The 27,447-nt window shown below is 38.2% G+C and overlaps 1 protein-coding gene across 1 annotated transcript; it reads right to left on the minus strand.

Annotated features, from left to right (window-relative positions):
- Window positions 1-6,473: 6,473 nt before the first annotated feature.
- On the minus strand, window positions 6,474-27,170 carry LOC107825183 (uncharacterized). The gene is given in 16 exon segments (XM_075225451.1): window positions 6,474-6,944; window positions 7,468-7,613; window positions 7,727-10,464; window positions 16,086-16,323; window positions 16,452-16,793; window positions 17,538-18,732; window positions 19,867-20,424; window positions 20,521-20,873; window positions 21,676-21,892; window positions 21,980-22,235; window positions 23,001-23,328; window positions 23,426-23,497; window positions 23,499-24,623; window positions 25,226-25,768; window positions 26,706-26,863; window positions 27,047-27,170. Coding segments are annotated over 15 exon segments (8,502 nt in total). The 5' UTR covers window positions 26,829-26,863; window positions 27,047-27,170; the 3' UTR covers window positions 6,474-6,676.
- Between the last annotated feature and the right edge of the window lie 277 nt (window positions 27,171-27,447).

Below are 27,447 nucleotides of genomic sequence, written 5' to 3' on the forward strand. Positions count from 1 at the left end.
ATACGGTAATTAACAATAATAAAAGAGTAATAATGACACCAAGATTTTTACGTGGAAAACCCTTCTGAATAAGGAAAAAAACCACGACCCCGAGAGGAGCAACTGATATCACTATAGTAAGGAATTTTACACTTTGTAGGTCGGAGATAAATACTCCAAAGACCACTACAACACTCAAAAGAAATAACCCTCTTTTGATATTCCCACCTCACTACAATATCTCTCACTCTCTATTTTCCTCACAGACTATTTTCTTATACCTTGTCTGTGAAACCTCACTCTTTCTTTCTCTCTTTGTTGGTGTGTAGAAATGAGAGTTGAAACTCTCCTTTTATAGCCAAAGCTTCACTCTCTAAAGTCTACCATATTTGACAATTTACACACACTTTTCACAATTCAACAAAGTTGGCTACCAAACCAAAGAAATTCAACAAAGTTGGCTACCAAACCAAACTAATTCAACAAGGTTGACTACCAACCAAACCAAGTCAACAAGGTTGGCTACCAAACCAAAGAAAACTTTTATTAGGCACATGTCTAATACTTCTTCAATGAGATGGACCTCATCAATCTCCCCCTCCAGTCTCATTCATCTAGAGGAGGTAGCATTGTCTTCTAGTTTGAGTGCATGCCGACAAGTTCTTTGCATAGCTCGAACTTGTTCCTTGGTACCACCTTGGTCAGCATATCTGCGGGATTCTCACTTGTAGAAATCTTCAAGACTTTTAGAGATTCATTATCTACCATTTCTCGAATCCAATGATATCTCACATCAATGTGTTTGGTCCTTGCATGGTACATAGAGTTCTTGCTAAGGTCTATTGCACTTTGACTGTCACAATAGACGACATACTCCTTCTGATGCAATCCAAGCTCTTGAAGGAACCGTTTGAGCCATACCATCTCCTTGCCAGTTTCTGTAGCGGCAATGTACTCTGCTTCAGTTGTTGAAAGTGCAACGCACTTCTGCAACTTAGACTGCCATGATATAGCTCCCCCTGAAAATGTAAACAAATATCCAGTAGTGGATTTTCTGTTGTCAATGTCACCCGCCATATCAGCATCTGTATAGCCCTTCAAGATTGGATTAGATCCTCCAAAGCACAAACAATCTCCCGTGGTACCTCTCAGGTACCTGAGTATCCACTTGACTGCTTCCCAATGTTCCTTTCCAGGATTTTCAAGAAACCTGCTGACAATACCAACTGCGTGAGCAATATCAGGTCTAGTACATACCATTGCATACATCAAGCTTCCGACTGCTGAAGAATAAGGAACTTTAGCCATGTTTCCTTTCTCCTCCACTGTTGTAGGACACATCTTCTTACTCAACTTTAGATGACCAGCAAGAGGTGTGCTGACTGGCTTAGCATTCTTCATGTTGAAGCGTTCTAGTACACGTTCAATGTACTTCTCCTGAGATAGCCACAACTTTCTACTTGTTCTCTCTCGAACTATCTTCATCCCTAGAATTTGTTGTGCTGAGCCCAAGTCCTTCATATCAAATGACTTGGACAGATCTCCTTTCAACTTTGCTATCAACCCCTTGTCTTTTCCTACAATTAACATGTCATCCACATACAACAACAATATAATAAAGTTATTCTCAGAAAATCTTTTGAAGTATACACATGGATCAGAATAGGTCTTTAGGTATGTTTGACTTTTCATGAATGAGTCAAACTTCATGTACCACTGCCTTGGTGCCTGCTTCAATCCATAAAGACTCTTATTCAATTTGCACACCATGTGTTTCTTTCCAGCTACTTCAAATCCTTCTGGCTGCTCCATATAAATCTCCTCTTCCAAATCTCCATGAAGAAATGCAGTTTTCACATCCAACTGCTCCACTTCAAGATCTAGGCTAGCTGCTAAGCTCAAAATTGTTCGAATAGAAGTCATTTTGACAACAGGTGAGAAAATTTCGTCAAAATCAATACCTTTCTTTTGTTCGAAGCCTTTAACCACCAATCGAGCTTTGTATCTGACCAGCTTGCCATTTCCATCTTTCTTGAGTTTAAAGACCCATTTGCATTTGAGTGGTCTTTTACCCTTTGGAAGTTCAACCAGCTTGTATGTGCCATTTTTCTGTAGAGATTCCATCTCTTCTTGCATAGCTTTCATCCACTGGTTCTTTTCTGGATGGGACAGCACCTCCTTAAGACTTTCTGGCTCCCCCTCATCACTGATGAGGACATACTCTGTGGAAGGGTACATGCATGACTCTACCCTTGGCCTCTGTGATCTCCTCAGAGGTTGAGGTTGTTCTTCTCCCTGAGTGGGGTGCTCCACTTCCTCGACACCTTTATCAAGTTGCTCCCCCTGCTCAATAACCTCACCAGGTTGCTCCACCTGCTCGGCAACCTCGTCGGTTGTACTTTCTGCACTTGTGGGATTGTTAGAAGTAGAAGGAATAGTAACAAAGTTAGGAATTATACCATTTTTCGCCTTTTCTAACATATCAGCAGCAGTTCCAACTTCACTTTCTCGGAAGACTACATCTCTGCTTCTGATGACCTTCTTCTTTACAGGATCCCACAGTCTGTACCCGAACTCTTCATCTCCATATCCGATAAATATGCAGGGAACAAATTTATCATCCAGCTTTGTTCTCTGCTCTTTTGGTACATGTGCAAAAGCTCTGCAACCGAACACCTTCAGATGCGAGTAGGACACCTCCTTGTTGGTCCAAACTCTCTCTGGGATTTCAAACGCCAACGGAACTGATGGACTCCTATTGATCAGGTAACATGCTGTCTGAACTGCTTCACCCCAGAATGACTTAGGCAGTTTAGCCATTCTGAGCATGCTTCTCACCTTCTCCACAATGGTGCGGTTCATCCTCTCGGCTACGCCATTGTGCTGTGGGGTTCCAGGAACTGTCTTTTCATGTCTGATCTCATGACTTGAACAATACTCTTCAAATTCCCTTGAAGTGTACTCACCTCCATTGTCACTTCGGAGGCGTTTTAGCTTTCGACCCGTCTCCCTTTCTACTAGAGCATGAAATTTCTGGAAAACATGAAACACCTGATCTTTGGTTTTCAAAATATAAACCCATAATTTTCGTGAAGCATCATCAATAAAAGTAACAAAATATTTGTTACCGCCCATTGATTCAATTTCCATTGGGCCGCAAACATCAGAATATACTAAATCAAGTATATTCAATTTTCTTTCAGACGATGTCTGAAATGAGACTCTATGCTGCTTACCAAATAAACAGTAGTCACAAGGTTTTACAGTTGTACCTTTGGCATAAGAAATGAGTGATTTCTTGGCAAGAATCTGCAATCCCTTCTCGCTCATATGACCCATTCTTTTGTGCCATAAATCTACAGAAATCTCATCTTGTGCCGCGTTCAATTCACCTTGGCATATTTCTGCATTTGTCCTGTACAACGTGCCACGAGCAACTCCCTTTGCAATCACCAATGATCCCTTAGTGAGTCTCCACTTTTGATTTGCAAAATAACTCTCGTATCCATCTCGGTCTAAAGCAATTCCCGAGATCAAGTTCATCCGCAAATCAGGTACATGCCGCACATCCTTTAGAACCAATGTGCATCCGACATTTGTCTTGATACAAATGTCACCAATCCCCGCAATCTTTGAGTAACTTGTGTTACCCATTCTCACTGTGCCGAAATCACCTGCTACATATCTGCAAAAAAGATCTCTTACCGGTGTGGCATGGTGAGATGCCGTTGTGTCAACCACCCATTCCGACTCTGGACCTGACAGGTGCATGCATTCCTCTTCCTCATTTATAAAGAGGACAACATTATCATTATTTTGCACCATGGCGGCTGTGTTGTCGTCATTCTTCTGGCCACTGGTTTCACCTTTGCCCTTCCTTGGATTTGGGCAATCTCTTTTGAAGTGACCTGGTTGATTACAGTTGTAGCAATTTCTGACTCTTGATTTGGATCGGTTCTTTGACTTCCCACGAGCTCCGGATCTACCATAGTTGTTCGAACTCCTTTGATAACTCCTGCCTCTACCTTGTGTGATGAGAGCATGTCCTTGATTTTCAGGCTTCTTTCTCATCTTCTCATTGAGTAGAAGAGCCGATGTGACATCTTTCAACTCAATAGTAGTCTTACCGTGCAGGATTGTTGTTGACAAATTATCGTACGAAGATGGCAACGAGTTCAATAGCAAGATGGCTTTATCTTCTTCCTCGATTTTCACTCCGAGGTTGGCAAGCTGTGTGATTAGTCCGTTAAACACATTTAAATGTGACAAAAATTCGTACCTTCACTCATGTGTAGGGCGTATAACTGCTTCTTCAGGTACAATTTATTTGTCAGCGTTTTGGACATGTATAGGCTTTCCAACCTTGTCCAAATTCCACGTGCAGTGTCTTCATCAATGATGTTATTTACCACATCATCTGATAAGTGCAACCTAATTGCACTAGCAGCTCTTTCATCCAAGTCAGCCCAATCCTCAGCTTTCATGGTATCAGGATTTTTGGAATCAACATCTAGAACCTTGTGTAATCCTTGTTGGATGAGCAGATCTCTCATCCTTCTTTGCCATGTTGAGAAACCGTTATCTCCGTTGAATTTTGCTACCTCGTACTTTACTCCGGATATTTTTATTTTTCACCAAGTATATTACTACCGACAGTGAATAGTATTTCAGTGAACGAGCAGAACCTGTGCTCTGATACCAGTTGTTGGGAATAAACCCCTTACCAAAATAATATTCACGGTAATAAAGCGGAATAATAATGTAGCACCGAGATACGGTAATTAACAATAATAAAAGAGTAATAATGACACCAAGATTTTTACGTGGAAAACCCTTCTGAATAAGGGAAAAAACCACGACCCCGAGAGGAGCAACTGATATCACTATAGTAAGGAATTTTACACTTTGTAGGTCGGAGATAAATACTCCAAAGACCACTACAACACTCAAAAGAAATAACCCTCTTTTGATATTCCCACCTCACTACAATATCGCTCACTCTCTATTTTCCTCACAGACTATTTTCTTATACCTTGTCTGTGAAACCTCACTCTTTCTTTCTCTCTTTGTTGGTGTGTAGAAATGAGAGTTGAAGCTCTCCTTTTATAGCCAAAGCTTCACTCTCTAAAGCCTACCATATTTGACAATTTACACACACTTTTCACAATTAAACAAAGTTGGCTACCAAACCAAAGAAATTCAACAAAGTTGGCTACCAAACCAAACTAATTCAACAAGGTTGGCTACCAACCAAACCAAGTCAACAAGGTTGGCTACCAAACCAAAGAAAACTTTTATTAGGCACATGTCTAATACTTCTTCAATGAGATGGACCTCATCAGACTGGTGTTAGAAGTTTATCCATCTTTACTATCCTATGAACCATGCATATGTATTTGCAGTGAGCAGCAATCCAAAATGAATGTAATATTAAGTCCACAAAGGATTATATCTACATCCTTGTTACGTACAAACTAGGGCTATGTATTACATTTATTGCTTCTGAGGTATTACATTTATTGCATACAGATATATAATCGACTTTACTCACACATTCTTAATGATTGCAGATCCGCGATCCACCAGCTAGGCGATCCTTTAGTTACCCACACCACACATATGGGGAGCAAAATCAGGAGGCAAATGCTTTAGCGAAGCATGGTATTGCAGTAAACTCAGGTGCAACAGTCATAGTTTTTGAATCTTGGATCTTTTGCTTGCTGATAAACAAGGCATCGCTTGTCGATGACTAGTGAAATCTACTACAAACTGGCAATCAAATGCCTCTGACCTCTTTTTTGTTTAGTTCTAATGTACCTGCTACTACATCCAACCCATGTACTACAGTTAGTCTTCTGTCCTTGGATCCACCAAGGGTTGGCAATATAACGCCTTTTTGTATAATGTAGATGACCAGCCAAGATCTTTCTCTTTGAATCATTCCGAAGTAGAAGGGGGTAAGATCCTTGCCGAATCCAAGTTATTCATTTCATTGAATATGGAAAGGTCATGGGGCTAGAGCCCATAGGCACCGGACTGAGGTATGAAATGAAGGGCGGAGGTGTATTGATCAATATAAATCTCGAGCGTGGATGATTGATCACCGCCTCCTTGTCCTGGAGGCTCTCCGGCCGGGGAAAGGCTTGCTATCTAACCTTTTTCCTAAATGCTCCCCTCATGTAACTGTTTTAGTTTATAAAGTTTTATCTTCCACGACCAAAAACAAAAACTAGGCTATTTAGAGTAGTAATTTACGGTTGGCATTTGTGGAGTTCAAATCGAGAAAGAATTCTATCCTTAGGTAATATTCCAAATATTACAATTACATTCACCATAAACTCAAATATCTAAGGGTATAAAAGTCTATGAAAGTTTCAAGGAAATCTTAATGTTCAATATTTAACATAAATTATTCATGTTTTATTAAAATAATAATAAATATAGATAGAGATATAGATAATATAAAGTATAGATATAAATAAAGATGTGAGAAATTAGAACCGACCAAGGACAAAATTATGCAAACAAAGTACACAGGCATAGAGTTTCTTATATGTACTGTTCCATTTTTCACACCAGAAGAATTCAGTTCACCTTCCTTTACATTCACAGCACGTAGATTGCACAAAAAGTATTGAAAATCATAAAAATGAGGGCCCTGAAGCTATCCTCTCTATGCTAATGTTGCATGCTGGTTTCACTTCTTTTTTCCTTTTCCCTTGTGTTTCTTGGACTTCTTCCCTTTCCCTGGCTGCTTCCTTTCAGCAACCTGGTTATTGCTTTCAACATTGGTGGTGGCAGACGGCAACTCAATCTTCTCAACTTCACCGCACACCGTGTTGCCTTTTTCCTCACAATCATTGTTATCCTCGGGTACAATGCACTGACTCAGTAAAGTTTCAAGCTTGGGCTTTCTTGACAGCAAGCTCTTCAGTAGTCGCTCAGCGCTTGCTACTTCTGAATCACTATATAGTAACAAGGCAACAATTTAGCAAGAGTTTCATACAAAAGTTGGACATCTTGCCCCGACACTCTAAAATATGTTTGTGCAAGCATGACAATGAGTAGAAGTTACCAAGACCAAGTTGAAGAATATATACTTTCTGAGTATGTACCATATAGAAGTAGTTAGCATAAATTATTGGCTAACAGAACCTTACATAAGCAAAGGGCTCACAACAGGAATAACTCACTAGCAAAAGGCCACAATGTCAAATTAAAGATAATGTACTAGCATGAAGGAATTGGTCGGAAATGGATTTTACACCCAAGCAATTTCATCTTGACAACCATGATCCTGTCTGCCCCTTGCCATTCAAGTTAAATTTTGGGTGGGGTGGAATTCCATTTTTCTTGATATAACAGCTAGCAGCACCTGCTGCCCGACATTCGGATAAAATGAACTCCTACTTCATAAATACAAGCAGCAGGACATATATATTCCAGAAAACAAAAATTGAAATACACAATCGTAAGAAACCAGCATACCTCGTTTCCAGCAATGAATGGAGCTGTTTCAGCTCCTGAAGCATAAGGTGCAGTTCCTTAATCATGTCTTCACCAGCGTAAAGTTTCTTCCCCGCAGGCAGAGTAATTGCAGCAGTCAAGAAATTTATATGCGTATTTATTTCCTCCTTAATAAATAATAAGTTTAGCAGCTCAATAATAATAATAATAATAATAATAATAATAATAATAATAATAACAACAAAAAAAAATGTTATAGTCACAAGAGAATTAAGATTACCTTCACCTTCTGAACAACAACAGATATATTTGCAAAAGTCCCATCATTTTCACTGCTGCTAATAAGCTTCAAAAAATCAGATATTTCGTGAAATAGGGCCCAATTCATTTGTAGAATCTGCTCAGACAGAGGAGTCACTTCAGAAAGTGGCATTATCAAACTCTTTGGTTGATTACCATAATTCGAGGGAGAAGTAGTGAATTGATTAGTCATGACTTTTGGAACGGTGGTATTAGGAGTTTGCGACCCAATTCTTGCCGGAAACAGGGAGTCAATAATGTCTTCTCTATTGCAGTTTGTTCCCAGCTGCACTGGAATGACATTAGAATACTTCCTGGTATCATTCTCACCCAAGCTGACAAACAAAAGAGGATCACTAGCATTTCGAAAAGCTTCTCCAACTTCACTTGTCTGAAGGTAATTGCGCTTCATTCCTTGTCGAAGAACGCCATAGAAGTACTTCGGAAGCTGGTTCCTAACATCATTGTTACTGAGCACTTGGTAAAGAACATCATAGTACTTACCACAGTTCACACACAATAAGCACAGGATAACAACCAATCTCAAAACAAATAGCTTATAGTATGCATTAACGCTAATCTTCGATCGGGAAATCCATTCAACAGTACCAACTTTATCGAAAATGAATTGTTTCACCATCACAAGAATGGAATAATAAAAATTTTCCAAAGACTGCGTGTTGATTGCAAGCCTGGAAGTGGGTAAGACCTCAGATTGTTCAGAAATAAGCCATTCCACCAATGAAGATCTTGTGGTGAAAAAGGATCCCCGGCGCTGCGACGCCAAGATCAAAAAGCGCTCAACAAGATACAGGAAACAACCCGGGGAAATGTAGTCATTTAGTCTGATCCAATTTGCATTGAAGGTATCTTGTAAAGCTTCACTAAATTTCTGAACAAATACAAGATCCAGAACTTCACTTGGATTATTTAAAGACTTTCGACAACACTCAAGATCACTATTGCTTGACGAAAAAGCTTCATGAGACTCCAAAGTTTTGCCTTCACAAATGGGATTGACAGACACAGATTCTTCCGTGCGTTCTTCTTCCGTGCGTTCTGTTGATTTCTTGGAGCCGAGAATTTCCATGAATGATTTCCATGGTTCTGTTGGAATTTTTCCAACAATTTTCTTGTATAGATCTTCAGAATGTCCTCCAGATGCAAGCAATATCATGACCGTCCTTCCAATTTGTCCATAGCTCAAAAGACCTTTATTGTTAGTATCTTGAAGGACGAATTCTTCGAGCAAGTCACTGGAAAGCTCGGTTCTCCTTAGAGAAATCATATTCTCCACCATTGACTGCCGGGGGTCGAGGGGGAAAACATTATCAAAATATTTGAAGGACTGCATCAAAAAGTTCCGTATTCTCCACTCGAAACTCTTCGAATCAAGGTGTTTGCCCTTGGACTCGTTCAAAAATTTTGCAATCTCATATATATTTAGAAGGCATATGCTTTGCTGGAATAGAGACATTGAAGTCGCAGTCGACTTATAGAGGGATTCCAGAGTTTCCAGAACTTTCAAACCTACAAGGAGCAATTCGGCATGCCAGTGATTTCGAGCGGCATAAATAAAATGCCGAGAATCAATAAATTCCATCTTTTTGCTCCGTCTGATGAAACTTGGGTGAATTTTTTTAACCCACTCGGCTGCTGGATGCAACAGAACATATGTAACATTAAGATCATTCAATTGCTGCCTTGCACCAAAGTAATTTAGGCAGAAATCACAAAAATTCCTATTTTCTCCGAATTCTTCAACATCAAGGACATCAAGAGAATCAAGAAGACCAATGATATTCTTCTTCCACAAATTCCAAAACAGAAGCAGTGTTCTGATACTAACCTGGCTGCATGAAATCAGTTCTTCTGAACTTTGTATATTGACTGATTCCATATCATGCCAATCATACTTTGCTGCATTACTTTCAAAATGAACATCCAAGATTTTTCTACAGCATAACATTTCAGCAATTAGACACTTGCATTTCTGAGACGCAATAAACAGGTGCTTCACGGTAGACCAGTCACTTGACTCATTTGATAAAACTTTAACCACAATGTACATGGCTTCAAAGTTGGAGCCATGCCTCGCAAATGAGATTAACCTTTGCAGAAGTTCCTCCTTTTGTGTGAATGACTTTGGAGGCCAACCTTTACTTCCTGGCACCCATAGGGAGTTAGAGAGAACATATAAAAGGATGAGTGAAGATGCCTTGTCAAAATCCCGTGCCTTCCCAATTAAATCCGCTTCACGAAGAATATTTCCTTCCAGCCATGCAATTTCTGCAGCTTCAGTGAAGTTTCCTAATTCTTCTTCTAACAACAGCAGCTCATCAAGACACTCCCGAGACTTCAAAAATTTGCGTTTCGTATCCATTGAAGGGAATGCTTTAACAAATTTCATCATGGATTCTCTATCGTTGAGCTCACAATAATTAAATGCACAATTCTCCAGGAACTCCATCTCAATTTTGTCAATTTCAGGAGCTTCTTTCCCTGCAGTATTACCCTTGCCAGCATATTGCTTCCAGTACTCAACATATTTCAAACCCAAGTCAAAACATTTTCCTTTCGTGCAAACTAACAAGCACTCAGCGAAATAATTGCCTTTTGCATAAACTCCTGCTGCCTGCTCATAGCATCCAGCCAGTGTAAAACACTCAGCAGCTTTTGCCAGTTCAGGTTTTCCACACTTCTCCAAATAAATTTTACCTGTGGATAAGTTTACAGGTTAAACGGGAGAACACAAAAAAAACAGATACGAAAACATTCTTTAGTCTTGATATAGGCTACCATGATGCAAAGCAAGACTGCAAAAGGAAATCTGTAGTTATTGTTGAAAATGGCAAACTCCCACATCGGTGGGAGACTTAATTTGGGAAGAATTTCTCCCTATAAAAGAAGGCCTAATATTTAGGATTTAAACACACCTCTCATTTGCCTTCTTATCTTCTTAAGGCATTTGTATCTTCTCTCTTTAGTATTATTTTACTTGTATTTTTGGAGTGGAATAAAATATTGGTTGTGTCCGAGGAAGTAGGCAAAATTGGTCGAACCTCGTAAATTTTGGTGTTCCTTTTATTGTTACTTTATTATCTTATTTATTATTTGGTGGCTGTCATAATTTTTGGTATAGTAGTTGTGACTCATTCACACTATATACATTTGGCTTCCGCAACAATTGGTATCAGAGCCAAGGTGTTGTCTAAGTATGCTCTGTGGTTGCAGCATAGTCTGATCTTCCACATCAGAAAAGATTTATCTTGGTAACCGAGTCAAGGTTCTGTCTGAGTATGCTCTGTGGTTGCAGCTTAGTCTGATCTTCCACACCAGAAAGGAAATAATCTTTATTTGTGTCGTCAGTTATTAAATAATATTTGTGTCAAAGATGGGAGACAATAAACAAGAAGAATCTACATCAAGTGTCAACAATACGTCATCATTGACATCTTCGCTTATGACAAGAATTGCGTCAAATGCGAAATTTGCGGTAGGAATTTTTGACGGGTCAGGACATTTTGGGATGTGGCAAGGCGAGGTTCTAAATGTCCTTTTTCAACAAGGGCTAGATCTTGCTATTGAAGAAAAAAGACCAGATGTTATTGGAGAAGAAGATTGGAGAATTATTAATCGTGTTGCTTGCGGTACCATTCGATCCTACCTTGCTAGAGAGCAGAAATATCCATACACGAAGGAAACTTCTGCAAGTAAATTATGGAAAGCACTGGAGGATAAATTTTTGAAGAAAAATAGTCAAAATAAATTGTACATGAAGAAGAGACTGTTTCGCTTCACCTATGTTCCCGGTACTACGATGAATGAACATATCACCAGTTTCAATAAGTTGGTCACAGATTTGCAAAATATGGATGCAACTTTTGATGATGGTGACTTGGCCTTGATATTGTTGGGGTCACTTCCTGATGAGTACGAGCACCTTGAAACTACTCTACTCCATGGAAATGACGAAATTTCTCTCAGAGAAGTTTGTTCGGCTTTGTACAGCTATGAACAAAGAAAGGGAGAAAAACAGAAGGGCGGAGAAGGAGAAACACTAGTTGTGAGGGGTTGTCCTCAAAATCAAACGAGGACAAAGAAAGGAAGATCCAAGTCAAAATCTTGACCCAGCAAAGATGAATGTACCTTTTGTCGAGAAAAGGGGCACTGGAAGAAAGACTGTCCGAAGTTGAAGAATAAGGCCAAACATAACAATGGAAAGGCCATTATGGATTCAAATGTAGCTGATGGTGATGATTCAGACTTCTCATTAGTTACAACAGAGCCATCAACATTATCAGACATATGGTTGATGGACTCGGCTTGTAGCTATCATATGTGTCCCAACAGGGACTGGTTTGTGGATTTTCAAGAAGGAGAATATGGAGTCGTCCTCACAGCGGATAACAGCCCTCTTACCTCATATGACATTGATTCAATACGATTAAGGAACCATAATGGAATGATCTGAACATTAACAGATGTTCAATATGTACCGAGTTTGAAGAAAAATCTCATTTCTGTGGGAGCCCTAGAATCAAAAGGGTTCAAAATTATTGCAGAAAATGGAGTGATGAGAGTATGCTCTGGTGCACTAGTGGTAATGAAGGCCAATCGGAAGAACAGTAACATGTACCGTTATCGCGGTGGTACAGTTATTGGGACATCAACAGTAACATCCAGTAATGAAAAAGAGGCAAAAGCAACCAGGCTGTGGCACATGCGCTTGGGACATGCTGGAGGAAAATCCTTGAAAACTTTATCATATCAAGGATTGTTAAAAGGAGTAAAGGCTTGCAACTTGGAGTTTTGCGAGCATTGTGTCAAAGGGAAACAGACAAGGGTTAAATTTGGTACAGCGATCCATAATACTAAAGGTATTTTGGATTATGTACACTCTGATGTTTGGGGTCCTTCCAAAACACCTTCATTAGGTGGGAAGCACTATTTTGTAACCTTTGTTGATGATTTTTCCCGAAGAGTGTGGGTGTATACAATGAAGAGCAAAGATGAAGTGTTGAGAATTTTTCTCAAATGGAAAATGATGGTGGAGAATCAAACAGGCAGGAGGATCAAGTGCATTCGCACAGACAATGGAGGTGAATACAAAAATGATCATTTTAATAAGGTCTGTGAAAATGATGGCATCATCCGACACTTCACTGTCAGACATACACCACAATAGAATGGAGTGGCAGAACGTATGAACCGGACCTTGCTGGAGAAGGTACGGTGTATGTTGTCCAATACTGGCTTGGGAAAAGAATTTTGGGCTGAGGTAGTTACATATGCATGCCACCTCATTAATCGCTTACCATCTGCTGCTATTGATGGCAAGACACCATTTGAAAAATGGTATGGAAAGCCTGTTGTAGATTATGACTCTTTGCACGTGTTTGGCTCAACTGCATATTATCATGTGACAGAGTCAAAATTGGATCCAAGGGCAAAGAAGGCTATTTTCATGGGTATTACTTCTGGAGTCAAAGGATATCGCTTATGGTGTCCTATGACAAAGAAAGTACTATTGAGCAGGGATGTTACCTTTGATGAATCTGCTATGGTAAATAAGGTAACAGAAGATACCAAACAAAATGAGGGTGCTTCTAGGCAGGTGGAGTTTGAGGGAAAATTTATTTTTCCTACACAAGAAGTAGAGGAGGAAACAAATGAAGATTATCCTCTGGAAAAAGAGCCAGTAGAGAGGGAGATTCCAACTCAGGAACCTCAACAACAACTTGAATCAATTGCAACTAGTAGGCCAAAAAGGACAATAACAAAACTTGTTCGTCTTATAGAGGCGGTTGCTTGTGCCACCTCAATTGTAGCTGATGATGTTCCTACCACTTATAAAGACGCAGTCCAAAGTTCAGAAGAAGATAAGTAGAGGATTGCCATGAATGATGAAATACAATCCCTCCATCAGAATCATACATGGAGATTGGCCAATCTCTCGAAGGGAAAGAAAGCAATTGGATGCAAATGGGTATTTGCAAAGAAAGAAGGATTTCCTAACCAAAAAGATGTTCGCTACAAAGCAAGATTGGTGGCCAAAGGATATGCTCAAAAGGAGGGAATTGATTACAATGAAGTGTTTTCTCCCGTTGTAAAACATTCCTCCATTAGAATTATGTTGGCTTTGGTAGCACAATTGGATTTGGAACTAGTTCAAATGGATGTAAAAACTGCATTTTTACATGGAAACTTGGAGGAGGAAATCTACATGACTCAGCCATAAGGATTCAAAGTTGCTGGAAAAGAAAATATGGTGTGCAAACTTGAAAAATCATTGTACAGATTGAAACAATCTTCTAGACAATGGTACAAGCGATTTGACGAGTTTATGTTGCGGCAAGGGTACAAGAGAAGCAAATAGGATCATTGTGTGTATTTGCGCAAGCTTAAAGATGGTTCCTTTGTATATCTTCTCCTATATGTTGATATGTTGATAGCTTTCGAGAATTCGGAAGAAATTGATAAGTTGAAGATTCAACTGAAGAAGGAGTTCGAGATGAAGGATCTAGGTGAGACAAAGAAAATTCTTGGCATGGAAATAATAAGAGATAGACGTTCAAAGAAACTTGTTTATCTCAGAAAAAATATTTGAAGAGAGTACTGCAGCGTTTTGGCATAGATGAGAAGACTAAGCCGGTTAGTACCTCACTTGCTCCCCATTTTAAGCTAAGTACTACTATGTCGCCAAAAGATGAAGCTGAACACGAGTATATGTCAAGGGTACCATATGCAAATGTAGTTGGTAGCTTGATGTATGCAATAGTCTGTACGAGGCCTGACATTTCACAAGCTGTTGGAGTTATTAGCAGATATATGCATAATCCAGGAAAGGAGCATTGGCAAGATGTGAAGTGGATTCTACGGTATATTCACAATACTGTAGATGTTGGGTTAGTTTTTGAGCAGGAAGGCAATCAGTCTGTAATTGGATATTGTGACTCAGATTTTGTGGGTGATCTGGACAAAAGAAGATCAACTACTGGTTATGTGTTTACTTTTGCAAAGGCACCAGTTAGTTGGAAGTCTACTTTGCAGTCAACAGTTGCTTTGTCTACAACAGAGGTGGAGTACATGGCTATTACAGAGGCTGTGAAAGAGGCAATTTGGCTTCAGGGGTTGCTAAAAGAGCTTGGTGTTGAACAAAAAAGTATCACAATTTTTTGTGATAGTCAAAGTGCTGTTCAATTAGCAAAGAACCAAGTTTATCATGCAAGGACGAAGCACATTGATGTTCGGTATCATTTCGTACGAGAAATCATAGAAGAAGGTGGAGTCACGGTGAAGAAAATTCATACTACAGAGAATCCTGCTGATATGCTGACAAAGTGGCGATTGCGGTCAAGTTTCAACATTGTTTGGATTTGATCAACATTGTTGAACACTGAAGATTGAAGATGAAGACACAACCAAAATTTGTTACAGATGAGAAAATTGAAGATGTGGAATTTTGCCAAGGTGGAGATTTGTTGAAAATGGCAAACTCCCACATCGATGGGAGACTTAATTTGGGAAGAATTTCTCCCTATAAGAGAAGGCCTAATATTTAGGATTTAAACACACCTCTCATTTGCCTTCTTATTTTCTTAAGGCATTCGTTTCTTCTCTCTTTAGTATTATTTCACTTGTATTTTTGGAGTGAAATAAAATATTGGTTGTGTCCGAGAAAGTAGGCAAAATTGGTCGAACCTCGTAAATTCTGGTGTTCCTTTTATTGTTGCTTTATTGTCTTATTTATTATTTGGTGGCTGTCATAATTTTTGGTATAGTAATTGTGACTCATTCACACTATATACATTTGGCTTCCGCAACAGTTATCAACTCAAAAACATAGATAGCTCAAAAAATGCAAGTTGGGGAAAAACTGTATATTTGGCAGTGTTACAATAATCTCTACAGATAACCATGGCAGTGGGACAAAAAACTTGCAACATTTCAACTGATTGTTGTATTGGTACACACTAATATTTTCCATTTAACTAATCAATGAGTTAATTAAGGAAAAAGATGGCATTGTTCATAATTTTTTGTTTTATGGTTTTGGGGGAGGGCAGTAGGGGAGATTTGGGTAAGAAGAATGTAACTTAAGTAATAAGATCCTAGAGGTCTACTTAGCATAGCTCATTGTCCCCCAAGAGTTACATTCAGAGATGTTATTACTAGAGCTGAAAACTGGATGCAAGTCCGTAAGAAATGGAAATGCAGAAAAGTGAAATATTGAGAACACAAGGCATGGATTCGAAGGAAAAAAAAATGCCAGGCATGAAAAGAGCGACACTTGAGAAAGTGAGGCAACTTTTCCGGAGAAAAGAACCATTTGTTACCTGCTCTTTCATACTCCCTCAAGTCATAAAAACATTCAGCTGCAGACTCAAATCTTCCAATAGAATCGAATATTTCAGCAGCCTCACGTAGGTAGGTGAAAGCCTCTTTGGGATTTGAATCACGAATTCGTTCAGCAGCTGCTCTGAATCCAGCCGCCTTTGCCCTTTTCTCCCAATTCTTTTCTCCTGCCTTTTCAAAACACATAATTGCCATCTCATAGTTTTTCTCCCAAAAGAGCTGCATGATAACATCAATGCACTTTATGAGGGTCAAATAATACTGAGAGGTATATATAGCAACACAAGAATGAAATGTGTAACAAATGAATATGGTAATAGCATCAGATCAAGGAAAATCAACTTGACCTTCACTCCCCTTGACTTCCACTCCTCTGGACTGCTGGAACTTTGCATAGCTTGTGCAAGTGAATCATCGATCTCCCTTGTTTCCACTAGACACAACCTTTTCCAATAATCAAACATAGGCTTGGAAAATTCTTCTATATTTTCACAAATCCATAACCTTTGCCTAGTTCGAGTTATAGCTACATAAAGCTGCTTTAATTCAGAGCACAAGACATTATGTCTTGCTTCACAGAAACTTGGGAAGGATAAATCCAGTAAACCTTGTTCTTTCATGAACTCATATACCACTCTCCACTGATTTCTAAGCGGCGATGACCCAAAAAAATTGTAAAGCAGCACGTCCTACAAATATAAAAGAAGGAAATGAGATGCTACAGAAGAATTCAATAGAAAAGAGAATATGGTTTAGCAGAAGATGCAATCTAGGTTTATCAATGTTTGTGTTCTTCAAATGACGCATTTGCAATTTACCGTTGTTCTACCTACTCAAATGGAAACTTGGTTGAAATATTAGTTAGCTTGTCCATGTCTCTATCCAGAAGTGAATTCTTGGACTAACCCCATTCCAACCATACCCAAAAGTGAAAATAGAATCCTAATGAACCAGGAAGCAGGAAGTGTGCCTCAAACCCATCTACACCAAAGATTATGGGAACTCTAAAACTAAAGGCAAATTATGTGTACTCTAAAACAAAATCATAAGTCATTGATTTGGATCCTTCAAAACATCGAAAACTTGTAAGATATTGAAACTACCTTTCTTTTTTAAATTCATGCCTCTATCCATGCAAAAATATGATAAAACAAGAGGATGAAGGGAGGGGATTACTTATTATACAAGCCTTTGAATAGCATGAGTAAGTGGGAGGTAAAGCTTGTTTCATACTTCATGTACATCCAGAAAGAGACTAGATACGTTAAGCAAACAATCATGCGCAGGAAGTAGTTATGATGCTTATTAAATTAGCTAGCCTACAGATAAATAGGTCGATTATCATTACAAACAAAACCAAAAAATAAAAAAGAGAAGTTGATAGACAGTAATAATTGAATTCCCAGGAATAACAAATGAGCAAACTGACTTGCCTGAAACTCCAAGCCTTTGCATTCAACAATGGTCAAAATAAGAGCTTGCCTTCCAATACAACCAGAGATTTCCTTCTTGGCAGATTCATCCCGCACTAGTATGACCTGCTCTGCACCAAAACCTATTACTTTCCCTCCAATACTCCCACTATTCCCAAAAATAGTTAAAATTGCATTTTCATCAGCTCCAGGCTTGAGCAACACGGGAGCCTCACCATATATAAGACTAGTCTCAGGTTTCAAGAAATCAACAGACTGAGGGAAATAATGACAAAGCAGATCAATTACACTCTGTGCTAGCTTGAGCACACCAGCATGTGTCCGGAAGTTCTGAATCAACTGAAAAACACGTGATAGATGTCCTTTACATCTTCTTCCTACAACTTCTTCACCCTTTGACTCCATAACAAAATCACTGTAGAATAGATTCCTAATGTCTTCAAACCTAAAATCTATCCCCCTAGCAATTGTTTGTGCTGTATCACCAGAGAAAACAAAGCCCTCATCAACATTTCTACAAATATATTTGAAAAGAGCTATTTGTCTCATAGTGAGATCTTGAACTTCATCAATATATACAAAATCAATCTTGTCCCCATCTAGATACTGATATTTTAGCCGAAGATGAAGATCATTAACTAAATCAGCTAAATCGTATTCACCACTCTCGATCTTCATTTTTTCATAATCCTGGAAAATACTGTATATTCTCTCTCTCTGTTCTGCACTTACAGTAGATACACGATATTCTGACATTGAAATATAAGCCTCTTTGCTGAGTTTCCCGTCAGGAAAGTCCCCTGCTTTCAGCCCCCCTTTTATATAAGAAAGTATTTCAGTAAACACCCTTGAAGAATCAAGATTCTTGGTCAAATGAGTACTGAAGTGAGGCCAATACAAACTACAAAAGCGATCATAATTGACCTCCTTCTCTCTTATGAAAGTTTGCAAAGTGATTGACCTCAAACTTTTGTCTTCGGAAAGCTCCCACTTCAAATGGAACCTATCAAAATAGGAATGACCTATAGTTCCATCAAGCATCATTAGGAACTTACGGAAAGTGATCACAAGAGGGTACTTCATGTACGGGATGTCAATAAAAGAGTCTGGTATATCTCTAAAATGTGTCGTTCCATCCAAATCATCAGTTTCAAGCAAGCTGCTTTCAGCTGAGAAACTTTCGCCACAAATGAAGCTGCAAATTTAAGAAAGTTAGCATCAAAGGAGCAGGTTGTACACCTCTTAATTGGATAAAAATAGAAACCCCGTTCAAGCTTATATAACACAACATTAATTCAGTATGAATTACAGGTCAGAACCAGTAAAACATAAACATAGCATAAAGGAAATGCAATTAGACGTGTGAAAATCCACGACTACCCATCTCCAATTTAAATATGCACTCTCCAAATCATCAAGGTTATAGGAAGAGTTATTATCATGTAAGAACCTTAACTATCATCATTCTTACATTACTGTATCAACAATTTTCAGTTTGGTCATAGAGCTTTATGAAATTCTGAACAAAGAAGAGCATACTATGCATTACTAATGGTTAAGACCGCCAACTTCGTTATGTTCCAAATATCTTTTTGGACAAAGGTCTAGGAAGTTCATGGAGAAGATGGTGTTCAAACAATAATAGGTAACCTTTTGCTGAGTTCAGATATGGTTAATAAATTCATTTGGGTGAGAATTTGCTAGATCATTCAAACATAATTCCAAACATCAATAACCATAGCAACTAGCTCTCAATTTAGATGTACGTTAACAACCACAGAATACGAAAGCATATAAGTAATTATTACATCCATGCTGTAAATCTGAATATGTTTGCTCTTTTTTAAGCCTAGTTTTGAAATGAAGCCTTCAACCACTCATTTCTCGTTTTGAGAATATTTTATGGGGTATTCCTTCTCCACTTTTCTCCTAGCTGGCTCAATGAGTTTTAGCTTTCCTTATAAGTATTCGAGCAACTATACCTGCACCCTCTACCAATACACGTACCAGGAAACTCTACTTTCACCAATGCTTAGACACATAAAAGAGATAACTTCGGTTTTTTGCCTAATGACGGAATTACTCAGGTCTCACATGGTTTTTCTAGCTTCATTAACCACTAAGTTACAGCACAGAAACTAATTCATATCGTTCTTTCTTCATGCATTATAAATCTTAGACTTGCACTGTAAACTCAGAAGAAAACCAAATAAAACGAAAGAGAATACTGAACCACATTACTTCAAGGATCGTTGCTCAACAAGGATGCAGCTTATTAAGGCAAGCACAGTCCCATCAGGCAACTCTCTGACAGCATACTAGAACTCACCTTTTCAGCTGAGAGATTTGTTGTTTGACAGCGTAACAAAGTTTAGGACTAACTGTTACGAAAAGCTGGCGCAAGGTAGCCCTGTTAGCTTCTCTTACACACTGGTTCTCCTCATTTTCCTCATGTCGTCTAAATCCTATATCCTCTGCACGCTGACTGACATCTTTTTCCCCAGCTACATTTAATCTTTCGACAGCATTGTGGTGGAGTTGTTCCTTTTGCAATAACTTCATGGTCAAAACTGTTGTTTTTCCTGTGCCTGAGCGACCAAGGATGAAACTGCTTCTACTAAATTGGATTATCTCCCTCTCTTCATTAGTAACTTCAAAAGGGAGATCTAATTCTTCACCATGGTGATTAGAGAGAAAATGGTTGACAACACCAGATGATAAAGAGTAAAATTTCATTAGCAATAAGCTTTCACTGACTCTTGAATTTTCAACATAACTTCTACCATCTACTGCACCAGTTGTTTCATTGTTTAATTCGCTCGCAGTAACACTCTTGTACTGAATGATATCACGACAGAGCTTCCAACTCTTTGGAACTTCCAAGTCCCTGAACAAAAGTGAAAATAATAAAGTAAAATTTACAAGAAGCAATTGCAGCTCATTATAATATTGGAAATAATAGAGCACAAAAGATTCAGTTTACCCCTCAAGACACTTTTCCTTGCAGAGACTAATGAATTCATCAGTGTACATTGAAGATATGCTATCAAGGCGCCTTAACAATTTTGTGACCTCCTCTAAGGGCAAAATATCCCAAACCTTCAGCACTTGAGTATAGGTGGACTCTTTCTGAATATCAACCGTGCAAACGACATACCGCCCTTCAACCTTAAATTGTTTTACAATTTGAGATGAACTCTCGGAAATTGAGTCCGCATTCCTTTTCTTGGGACGCCATCCACTAGCCAGCTTAACCAGAAGATTTATCACAGACATCCTCAGGCGGGAGGATGCCAGCTTCACAAAAGATTTTCTAAAATTGTCGCTGAAGAGTACCTGGCAACCATATAGAAGAAAATACAACAACGGCCAAGTAAACTCATTAATACAGGAACCATTACCGCGTACTTATGCGTGACAAATGATACTGACCAAAGTTTTGCACCTTCAATGAGTGAAGCACAAACTTAAAAAGAATAAACATATAACATGGATCAAGACAGATGTTTCAATTGACTATAACTCATGGGAGGTAGAACAATTAAACAGAGAACAATATGTGCTCAGGGAGGAAGAGTCCCGGTAATGAATGCTAATGCAAGGTGTTAGTTTAGAACTGAAAAAGCAAACCATAAGAAAGATAGCATATACATAACCCATTATGTATCAAGAGATCATACGTTAACTGGTCAAAAAACTGAAATACTACATCAACAAGCAATCTGGAGCGAAAAAACACTGGATCCACCCATGATAATACGAGTAGGTATAACAATCCAAACATGAAATATTGGATCCTTGGTTAAATGCTTCTGAGGATGAGAATGTGAATCAAGATCAACTACTAATTCTCTGCACACTTGACTCATTGCAATAAACCACTGTGAGCATGTAACACTGAAGAAGTATATATTCTTTTCACAGGAAAAGCCCCTAGAAAATAACGTTTTGAATTCAATAAATAATAAAATAACAAGATAACGTTTTGAATGTTCATGGTGCCATAACTTCATTATAACATAATCCTTTTTATAACTCGCTCCATTAGACATTAACTGACCTCAAGTCATAGTCAATTAAAAAGCTGTACTTAAGAAGAAAAAAATCTATGTGAAAGAGCCAAAAGCACAAGACATACCTTCCATCTTTGACATTTGAACAGAATACTCTCTGGATTAAGTAAATCGTCCAGCTGATCATATTCTTTCTTAACATTTAAAATTGTTGTCCTCATGTCATTGTCTTCTGCAGCATGAAAGAAGCACAGACGACTCTTGGCGTCAAGAATTAATGCTTGCCAAACAGAGTTTCTCTCAAGTAACGTTTGTTCATTGCCAAGAATCCAAAGACAGTGCCTATAAGAATAAAACCCTGCAAAATCATCTTAGAAGAAAAAAAGAAGATCCAAATGCTACGTAACAGCGAAAAAATCCAATCCATACCGAGCCCTGGTCAAAGCAACATTAGTCCTTTGAAAGCTAGACAAGAAACCAATCGATCCACCACGATTAGATCTCACAGTAGATAATATTACTATATCTTCCTCCCCTCCCTGGAATCCATCTATTGACTTCACCTTAACTTCAAAACCCTCCAGGTTATCATACTTCTGCCCAAGTTTACCTTGTATGGCCAAAATTTGTGCATAATAAGGTGATATAACACCAATGCTGAGTTTCTTCCTGGAGCTACTCCAAGCTGCAAATAAGGAATAGAAGATAACAACAACAACAACAAAGAAAATAGAAATACGTGGAAGCTACAGAGAACCACCCACCCATTCAAACCCAATTAAACATGAATTAAGAGAGGGCCAACCTAATATTTGACAGAGTACACTCGTTACAAGGAAGGAAACAGTAAAGCAACTTGTGTATGCCACTCAAACCAAGTTTTCTAGTGGAGATCTCGCTATTCAAAGATTAAACGACACAAGCCCAAGTACAAAATCTGGGTTATTAGGTGTTCTGCATTAAAGACTCTTGGACAATCACAGCCTCATTTCCAGATCCTAGTACCTATAAAAAAGACAAGAAAAAGAATTCAAGAAACCCAGCTTTTGTTGTTTTGTCTTTAGAAGGCTTTTTCTTAATTCTACAATTTTCATAGTTATAACAAAGTACGATTGGCTATTAGCCTCAAATTAGGCATTCCCATTTTAGCTCCCAACTGCTGTACATGAACCATATATATTCACTCAGTCTATGTTTCTTTTTGGTGGTGACGAAATATAGTTTAAGGATACCTCATGCACAAAACACCTGTTTACTTTTGCTACTTTTGAAACTAGAACCTTCAATACCTTGATACACATATCGGTATCATTGCACATCACACCTTAAACAGAAACAAAAATTAAAGTTGAGTTTGACAAAGGTACAAATAGTTACAGGCAAAAAGACAAAAGAGCATTTCAGGAAAATTCTAACCACAAAATGGCAGGTTTCATTAATATGAGTATACCTTTGAATAAGTTATGCACAATCTTCATCACTAAAGCCACTTCAACCATATTTCTTCGACTATGTCCAACATCATCCAGTTCTTCTTTAGCCAATGGAACATTTATAAAGGAATATGGGCCAAAACACCTTCCTGGAAGGTATCTTTTCTCGTACGTTTTATACTTTACATCAGGGGCATCATGAATTTGATTATGATAGAAATTTGAATTTGGGAATTGGCTAATTGATGGATGCATCCGGTACTGTATGTTAAGCAGGTGTTTAAAATGTCCCAGTGAACTGAGTCTTTCAAAAAGGCTCCTTCCAAAGCCAGCTTCTTCAGAAACCTATTTCAGAGTAACAGAATTATGTAAAACGATATAGTGAAAAGACATCAGTTGCAATCAGTTGAAATTGCACGTAGAAAAAAGAAGGCAAACTTACTCGACTCTTAACTGTTGCTGGCAGTTGACACTCATCGCCCACCAAAACAGTATGCGTCAGACCTTGAAGTTGGAATGGTTATGACAGATTCACACTCCTTCAATTGGGCAGCTTCATCAACGACTAATAAGTCAAATGGCTCGATATCCAGTGAATGAAGCTTATATGAACTAGAAGCAGTGCAGAATACCAAGGACGCCATTTGGAAACAGAACTCCTTAATCGACTCCTTACTCATAGCACCAGGAAGACTCAGTTTTCCAAGAGATTGGCGAACATCTTTTAGAAGTCCAAGGCACTGGCTTCTTAAAGAACGTAAAGAAAGCTCATCCAAAACGGCCTCAGAAGAGACTTTAATTGTTTGCTTACATGAAAATAGCTCCTCCAGTTCTTTAGAACCAACATTCTCTTGAAATAACATTCCCTCCAAACAATCAAGTAGGGAGATAAGGCGCACCATTCTTTCAAAGTTCTCCTCTTGAATAAAACATACTGATAGATGGGTACAGAATACTAACATGCATCTTCTCAAGGAGGATGCTGTAGAATTAAACCAAGATCTAGCAAAATCAATCAATGAGCTGATTTTTGCTTTTTCTTTTTGTGCTTCCTCTTGGTCAGCAAGTTCCTTCAGTTTGATCGACTCATTCTCCACGTAGATGTGGTACTGAGAAACACAATCTTCTAGAAATCCGCTCATGGAACTTATACAGTGTTTCCATCCAGTCAGTGGTCCCAGGCATTCCACCAGCCTATCAACACGATAATCAAGGTAAATCTCCTCAATATCGTGACCAACTTTTAGCCGGTCCTTATTCCCAACCAAGAGAATATCACCCAAAGGACAAACGATATCCATTTCTGCAGAATGATTTTTTAATGACTCTCTGACCAGTTTAACCAACCGAGAAGCTACTTGTGTTATTGCTACATTTGTTGGGGCACAAGTAAGAGTTCTATACTTCATTCTCAACAGTATGAAGAGCATGACACTTGTAGTCTTAGTCTTTCCTGTACCAGGTGGACCCCATATGAGTTCAATGGAAGGCTTGTGGCGACATTTCAATGTATCAAGAGAGGTCAAGATTGCATTAGCCTGAGAATCATTCAGCTTAGTCAACAGACTGTTACCAACTTCTCCAGCTGGTCCATCATTAATGGATGTAGAACAAACATCACATTTATTCCCGCACTGTTTCTGCACAAAAACAATGCTTTTTCATTCTGAAATCCACTAAACGAAACAGATACTGAAAATAGGAAAACACAAGCATATAGTCCAAATCCATAGGAACACTCTTAAGGGAAGAAAACAACAGTTGAGGCTGCATCTGGCAAAAAGAGTATGTTTCAGCTTTTTTTCCCAAGAATGACAACGAACACATTGTTTTTAATTGCCAAAGAGTACATATTTTCTAAAATAAAGAGTAAAGTTCTGGAAACAGAAGAAATGCAAGAACGAATGGCTATTCGCGACCCAAGAGACCATTGAATCAACATTACAAAGGTTTTGGTAAAGGAACATTTCTGAGACAACACAAATTTGAAAATTAACCATCAATAAAAGATTAGAAAACTAGACGACATCATCCAGCTGCTGTAAATGGAAAAAAGAGATCATCACGAGCAACAGATAACTTTTGTCAAACTTTCATACGCTGCCATTCTTCTTTTTTCAATTGTGAAAAAATGCTGATGTCATCCTTGTTATGTATTTTCCAGTCACACTTACAAAGAGGCATCTAATGGATGATGCTTCTGAGAGGATGAAAAAAAAGGTAAATCAGCAAGATTACTTACCTCATGCCCACTGCACAGAACTTTCTCAATAATGTCTAAATTCTTTCTCATTCCCAGCGCATTCCATACTCTCTTATTTGGTATCGAATTTATCAAAAACACTATATAAAATGATTTTTGCACTCCCTTAGAAATTCCAATATCTCTAGCAACTTTGACTTTAAAATTAGTGGATGCATTTAAATCATTGTTCTCATTGTCACTGATATTAGTTACAGATGCAAAGCTCCAATTCCATCCGAGTCGCTGCAGGTCAGAAGCAGTTTCAGGTTTAGCATCTGAGATAATAACAATATCTCCAGGCAATGTTCGGTAAGGCTCTTTCCCATCACTGAATATATACCTCCAGTAATCAACCTTAACATCAAAAAGTAATGCTCCATGTGGTTTTAGTTCATCAAAGGAGATCAATTCGGCGAAAGGTGCTTGGTCTATGACTTCCAAGGAAGCAGCAATATCCGCTCGGGTTTCTTCCAGTAAAGGGAAGTAAAATGAACCCAAGTAATGATCCACTGATTCAAATGATTCTGGAATCTTCTCCACCTACACAGCAAATAATTAATTAAGAAAGAAGCAACTTATTTTGTCTCTATAGGAAGCCATGCATCCCATTTACAAATTGGCAACAATAATATCTTCTTTATTAAGGTGCTATGGCAAAGATAACATTTAAGGAGTCCACTTACAACAATTCAAGATTTTCTCTTTAAAGTTCCAAAACAAATTAATCTTTCAAAGAGGAAAAAGAACCGTTAAAAGTTAAAAACATTTAAAGAAAAATATTCAACGAAAGTGGAAAGAAAAAAGGGGGAAAATATTTTGTTCTTAGACATCTTAAATCTTATTTCTCTCTATGCTTACACAACAACAACAACACACCCAGTAAAATCCCACTAATGCGGTCTGGGGAGGGTAGAGTGTAGGCAGACGTTACCCTTCCCCGAAAGGGTAGATAGGCTTATTTCTCTTTATGCTTCTTTTTATCATTTCAAATTGAATTCACCTGTAGTCCCCTTTAGATTACTGCTTATAAAAAGAAAATAAGAAATGCATACGAAATTTCCTACGGTCCTTAACCCATTGAATAAACATGCCCCGAAATGGAAGCAAATATAGCTTAAATATTGAATCCATAGTTGAATAGCAAAGTTCAGTTTCAAGGCTAGACGCATTCAATAAACCAGTCGATGCGAAAAATCTATTCAAAGATCAAGAAAAATAGAGGTATAAATTAGAGACTCATGCAACTTCCTGAGGCTAACAGATGATATTTAAAGGAAAAAATCCTTCTATTCAAATTCCAAACAAAAATATTTTGTAAAATGTTAGTCATGCAGCATTTTTATTTTGACAAACTTAAGTTCCCCATCACTGAGATACTAAAACAAAAAAGAAGAAAAAGAGAGAGTATTAGAAGCATTTTAGAGAAATAAACTCTACCAAGAGCAATCTAAAGAAGCATGGAAAAGAAAAAGTGTACCTGATTTTCATACAGAGTCTCATCAAAAATATTTTCGATAGACCACGAGAAGACCAAATCAATAAAGTCATCTTTAGGCCATGCTCTCTTCTTCATACTAGTAGAAGAAGAAACCCCCTCCATCCCTAGCTCTTAACTCAGATTATCCTGCTTTACACCTGAAACACACATATTAAAAAAACAAAAAACCTCATATGAATAATGTCACTGTCGAAACTATTGCATGCGGCAGTATGAAATTTTTTCTTACACACTGTGCCCAAAAATAAAGGAAATGCAAAAGATAGATTTCTTTGTGACGAAGGAAAAACCAAAAGATAATCAACCTCAAGAATATGTACCAGTACAAAAGCGCTACCAAAGAAAAGATAATAAAAGGAACGATCAAAACTCTCTCTTTTTCAAGTTAACAGTACTCTTGCTTTCTTTACAACAAATGAGAAGCGACCTAAAGCAAAACAGGACTTTTGTACGGGAAAAAAAAAGAAGAAGAGGAAAAGTGGGAGATATAGGAAATGAATAGGACGTAGTTCGTGGGAAACCAAAGGGCGGTCTTTTCATTTTCCTGAAGGTTTACCCCTTTTTCCAATTTCTCTTTTAAATTATTTTTAGTTGCTTCCGCTGTCTTTGAGCAAGTCTACAATTATGACCAACCCAAGTATTCTACTACTAATGAAAATGAAAATATACACAAATCGGTACTATGACCCATGAATTTTACTGTGTTTTGGCCTAGTGCGAC

The sequence above is a fragment of the Nicotiana tabacum genome, chromosome 11, assembly GCF_000715075.1.
Source record: "Nicotiana tabacum cultivar K326 chromosome 11, ASM71507v2, whole genome shotgun sequence".
Taxonomy (NCBI): domain Eukaryota; kingdom Viridiplantae; phylum Streptophyta; class Magnoliopsida; order Solanales; family Solanaceae; genus Nicotiana; species Nicotiana tabacum.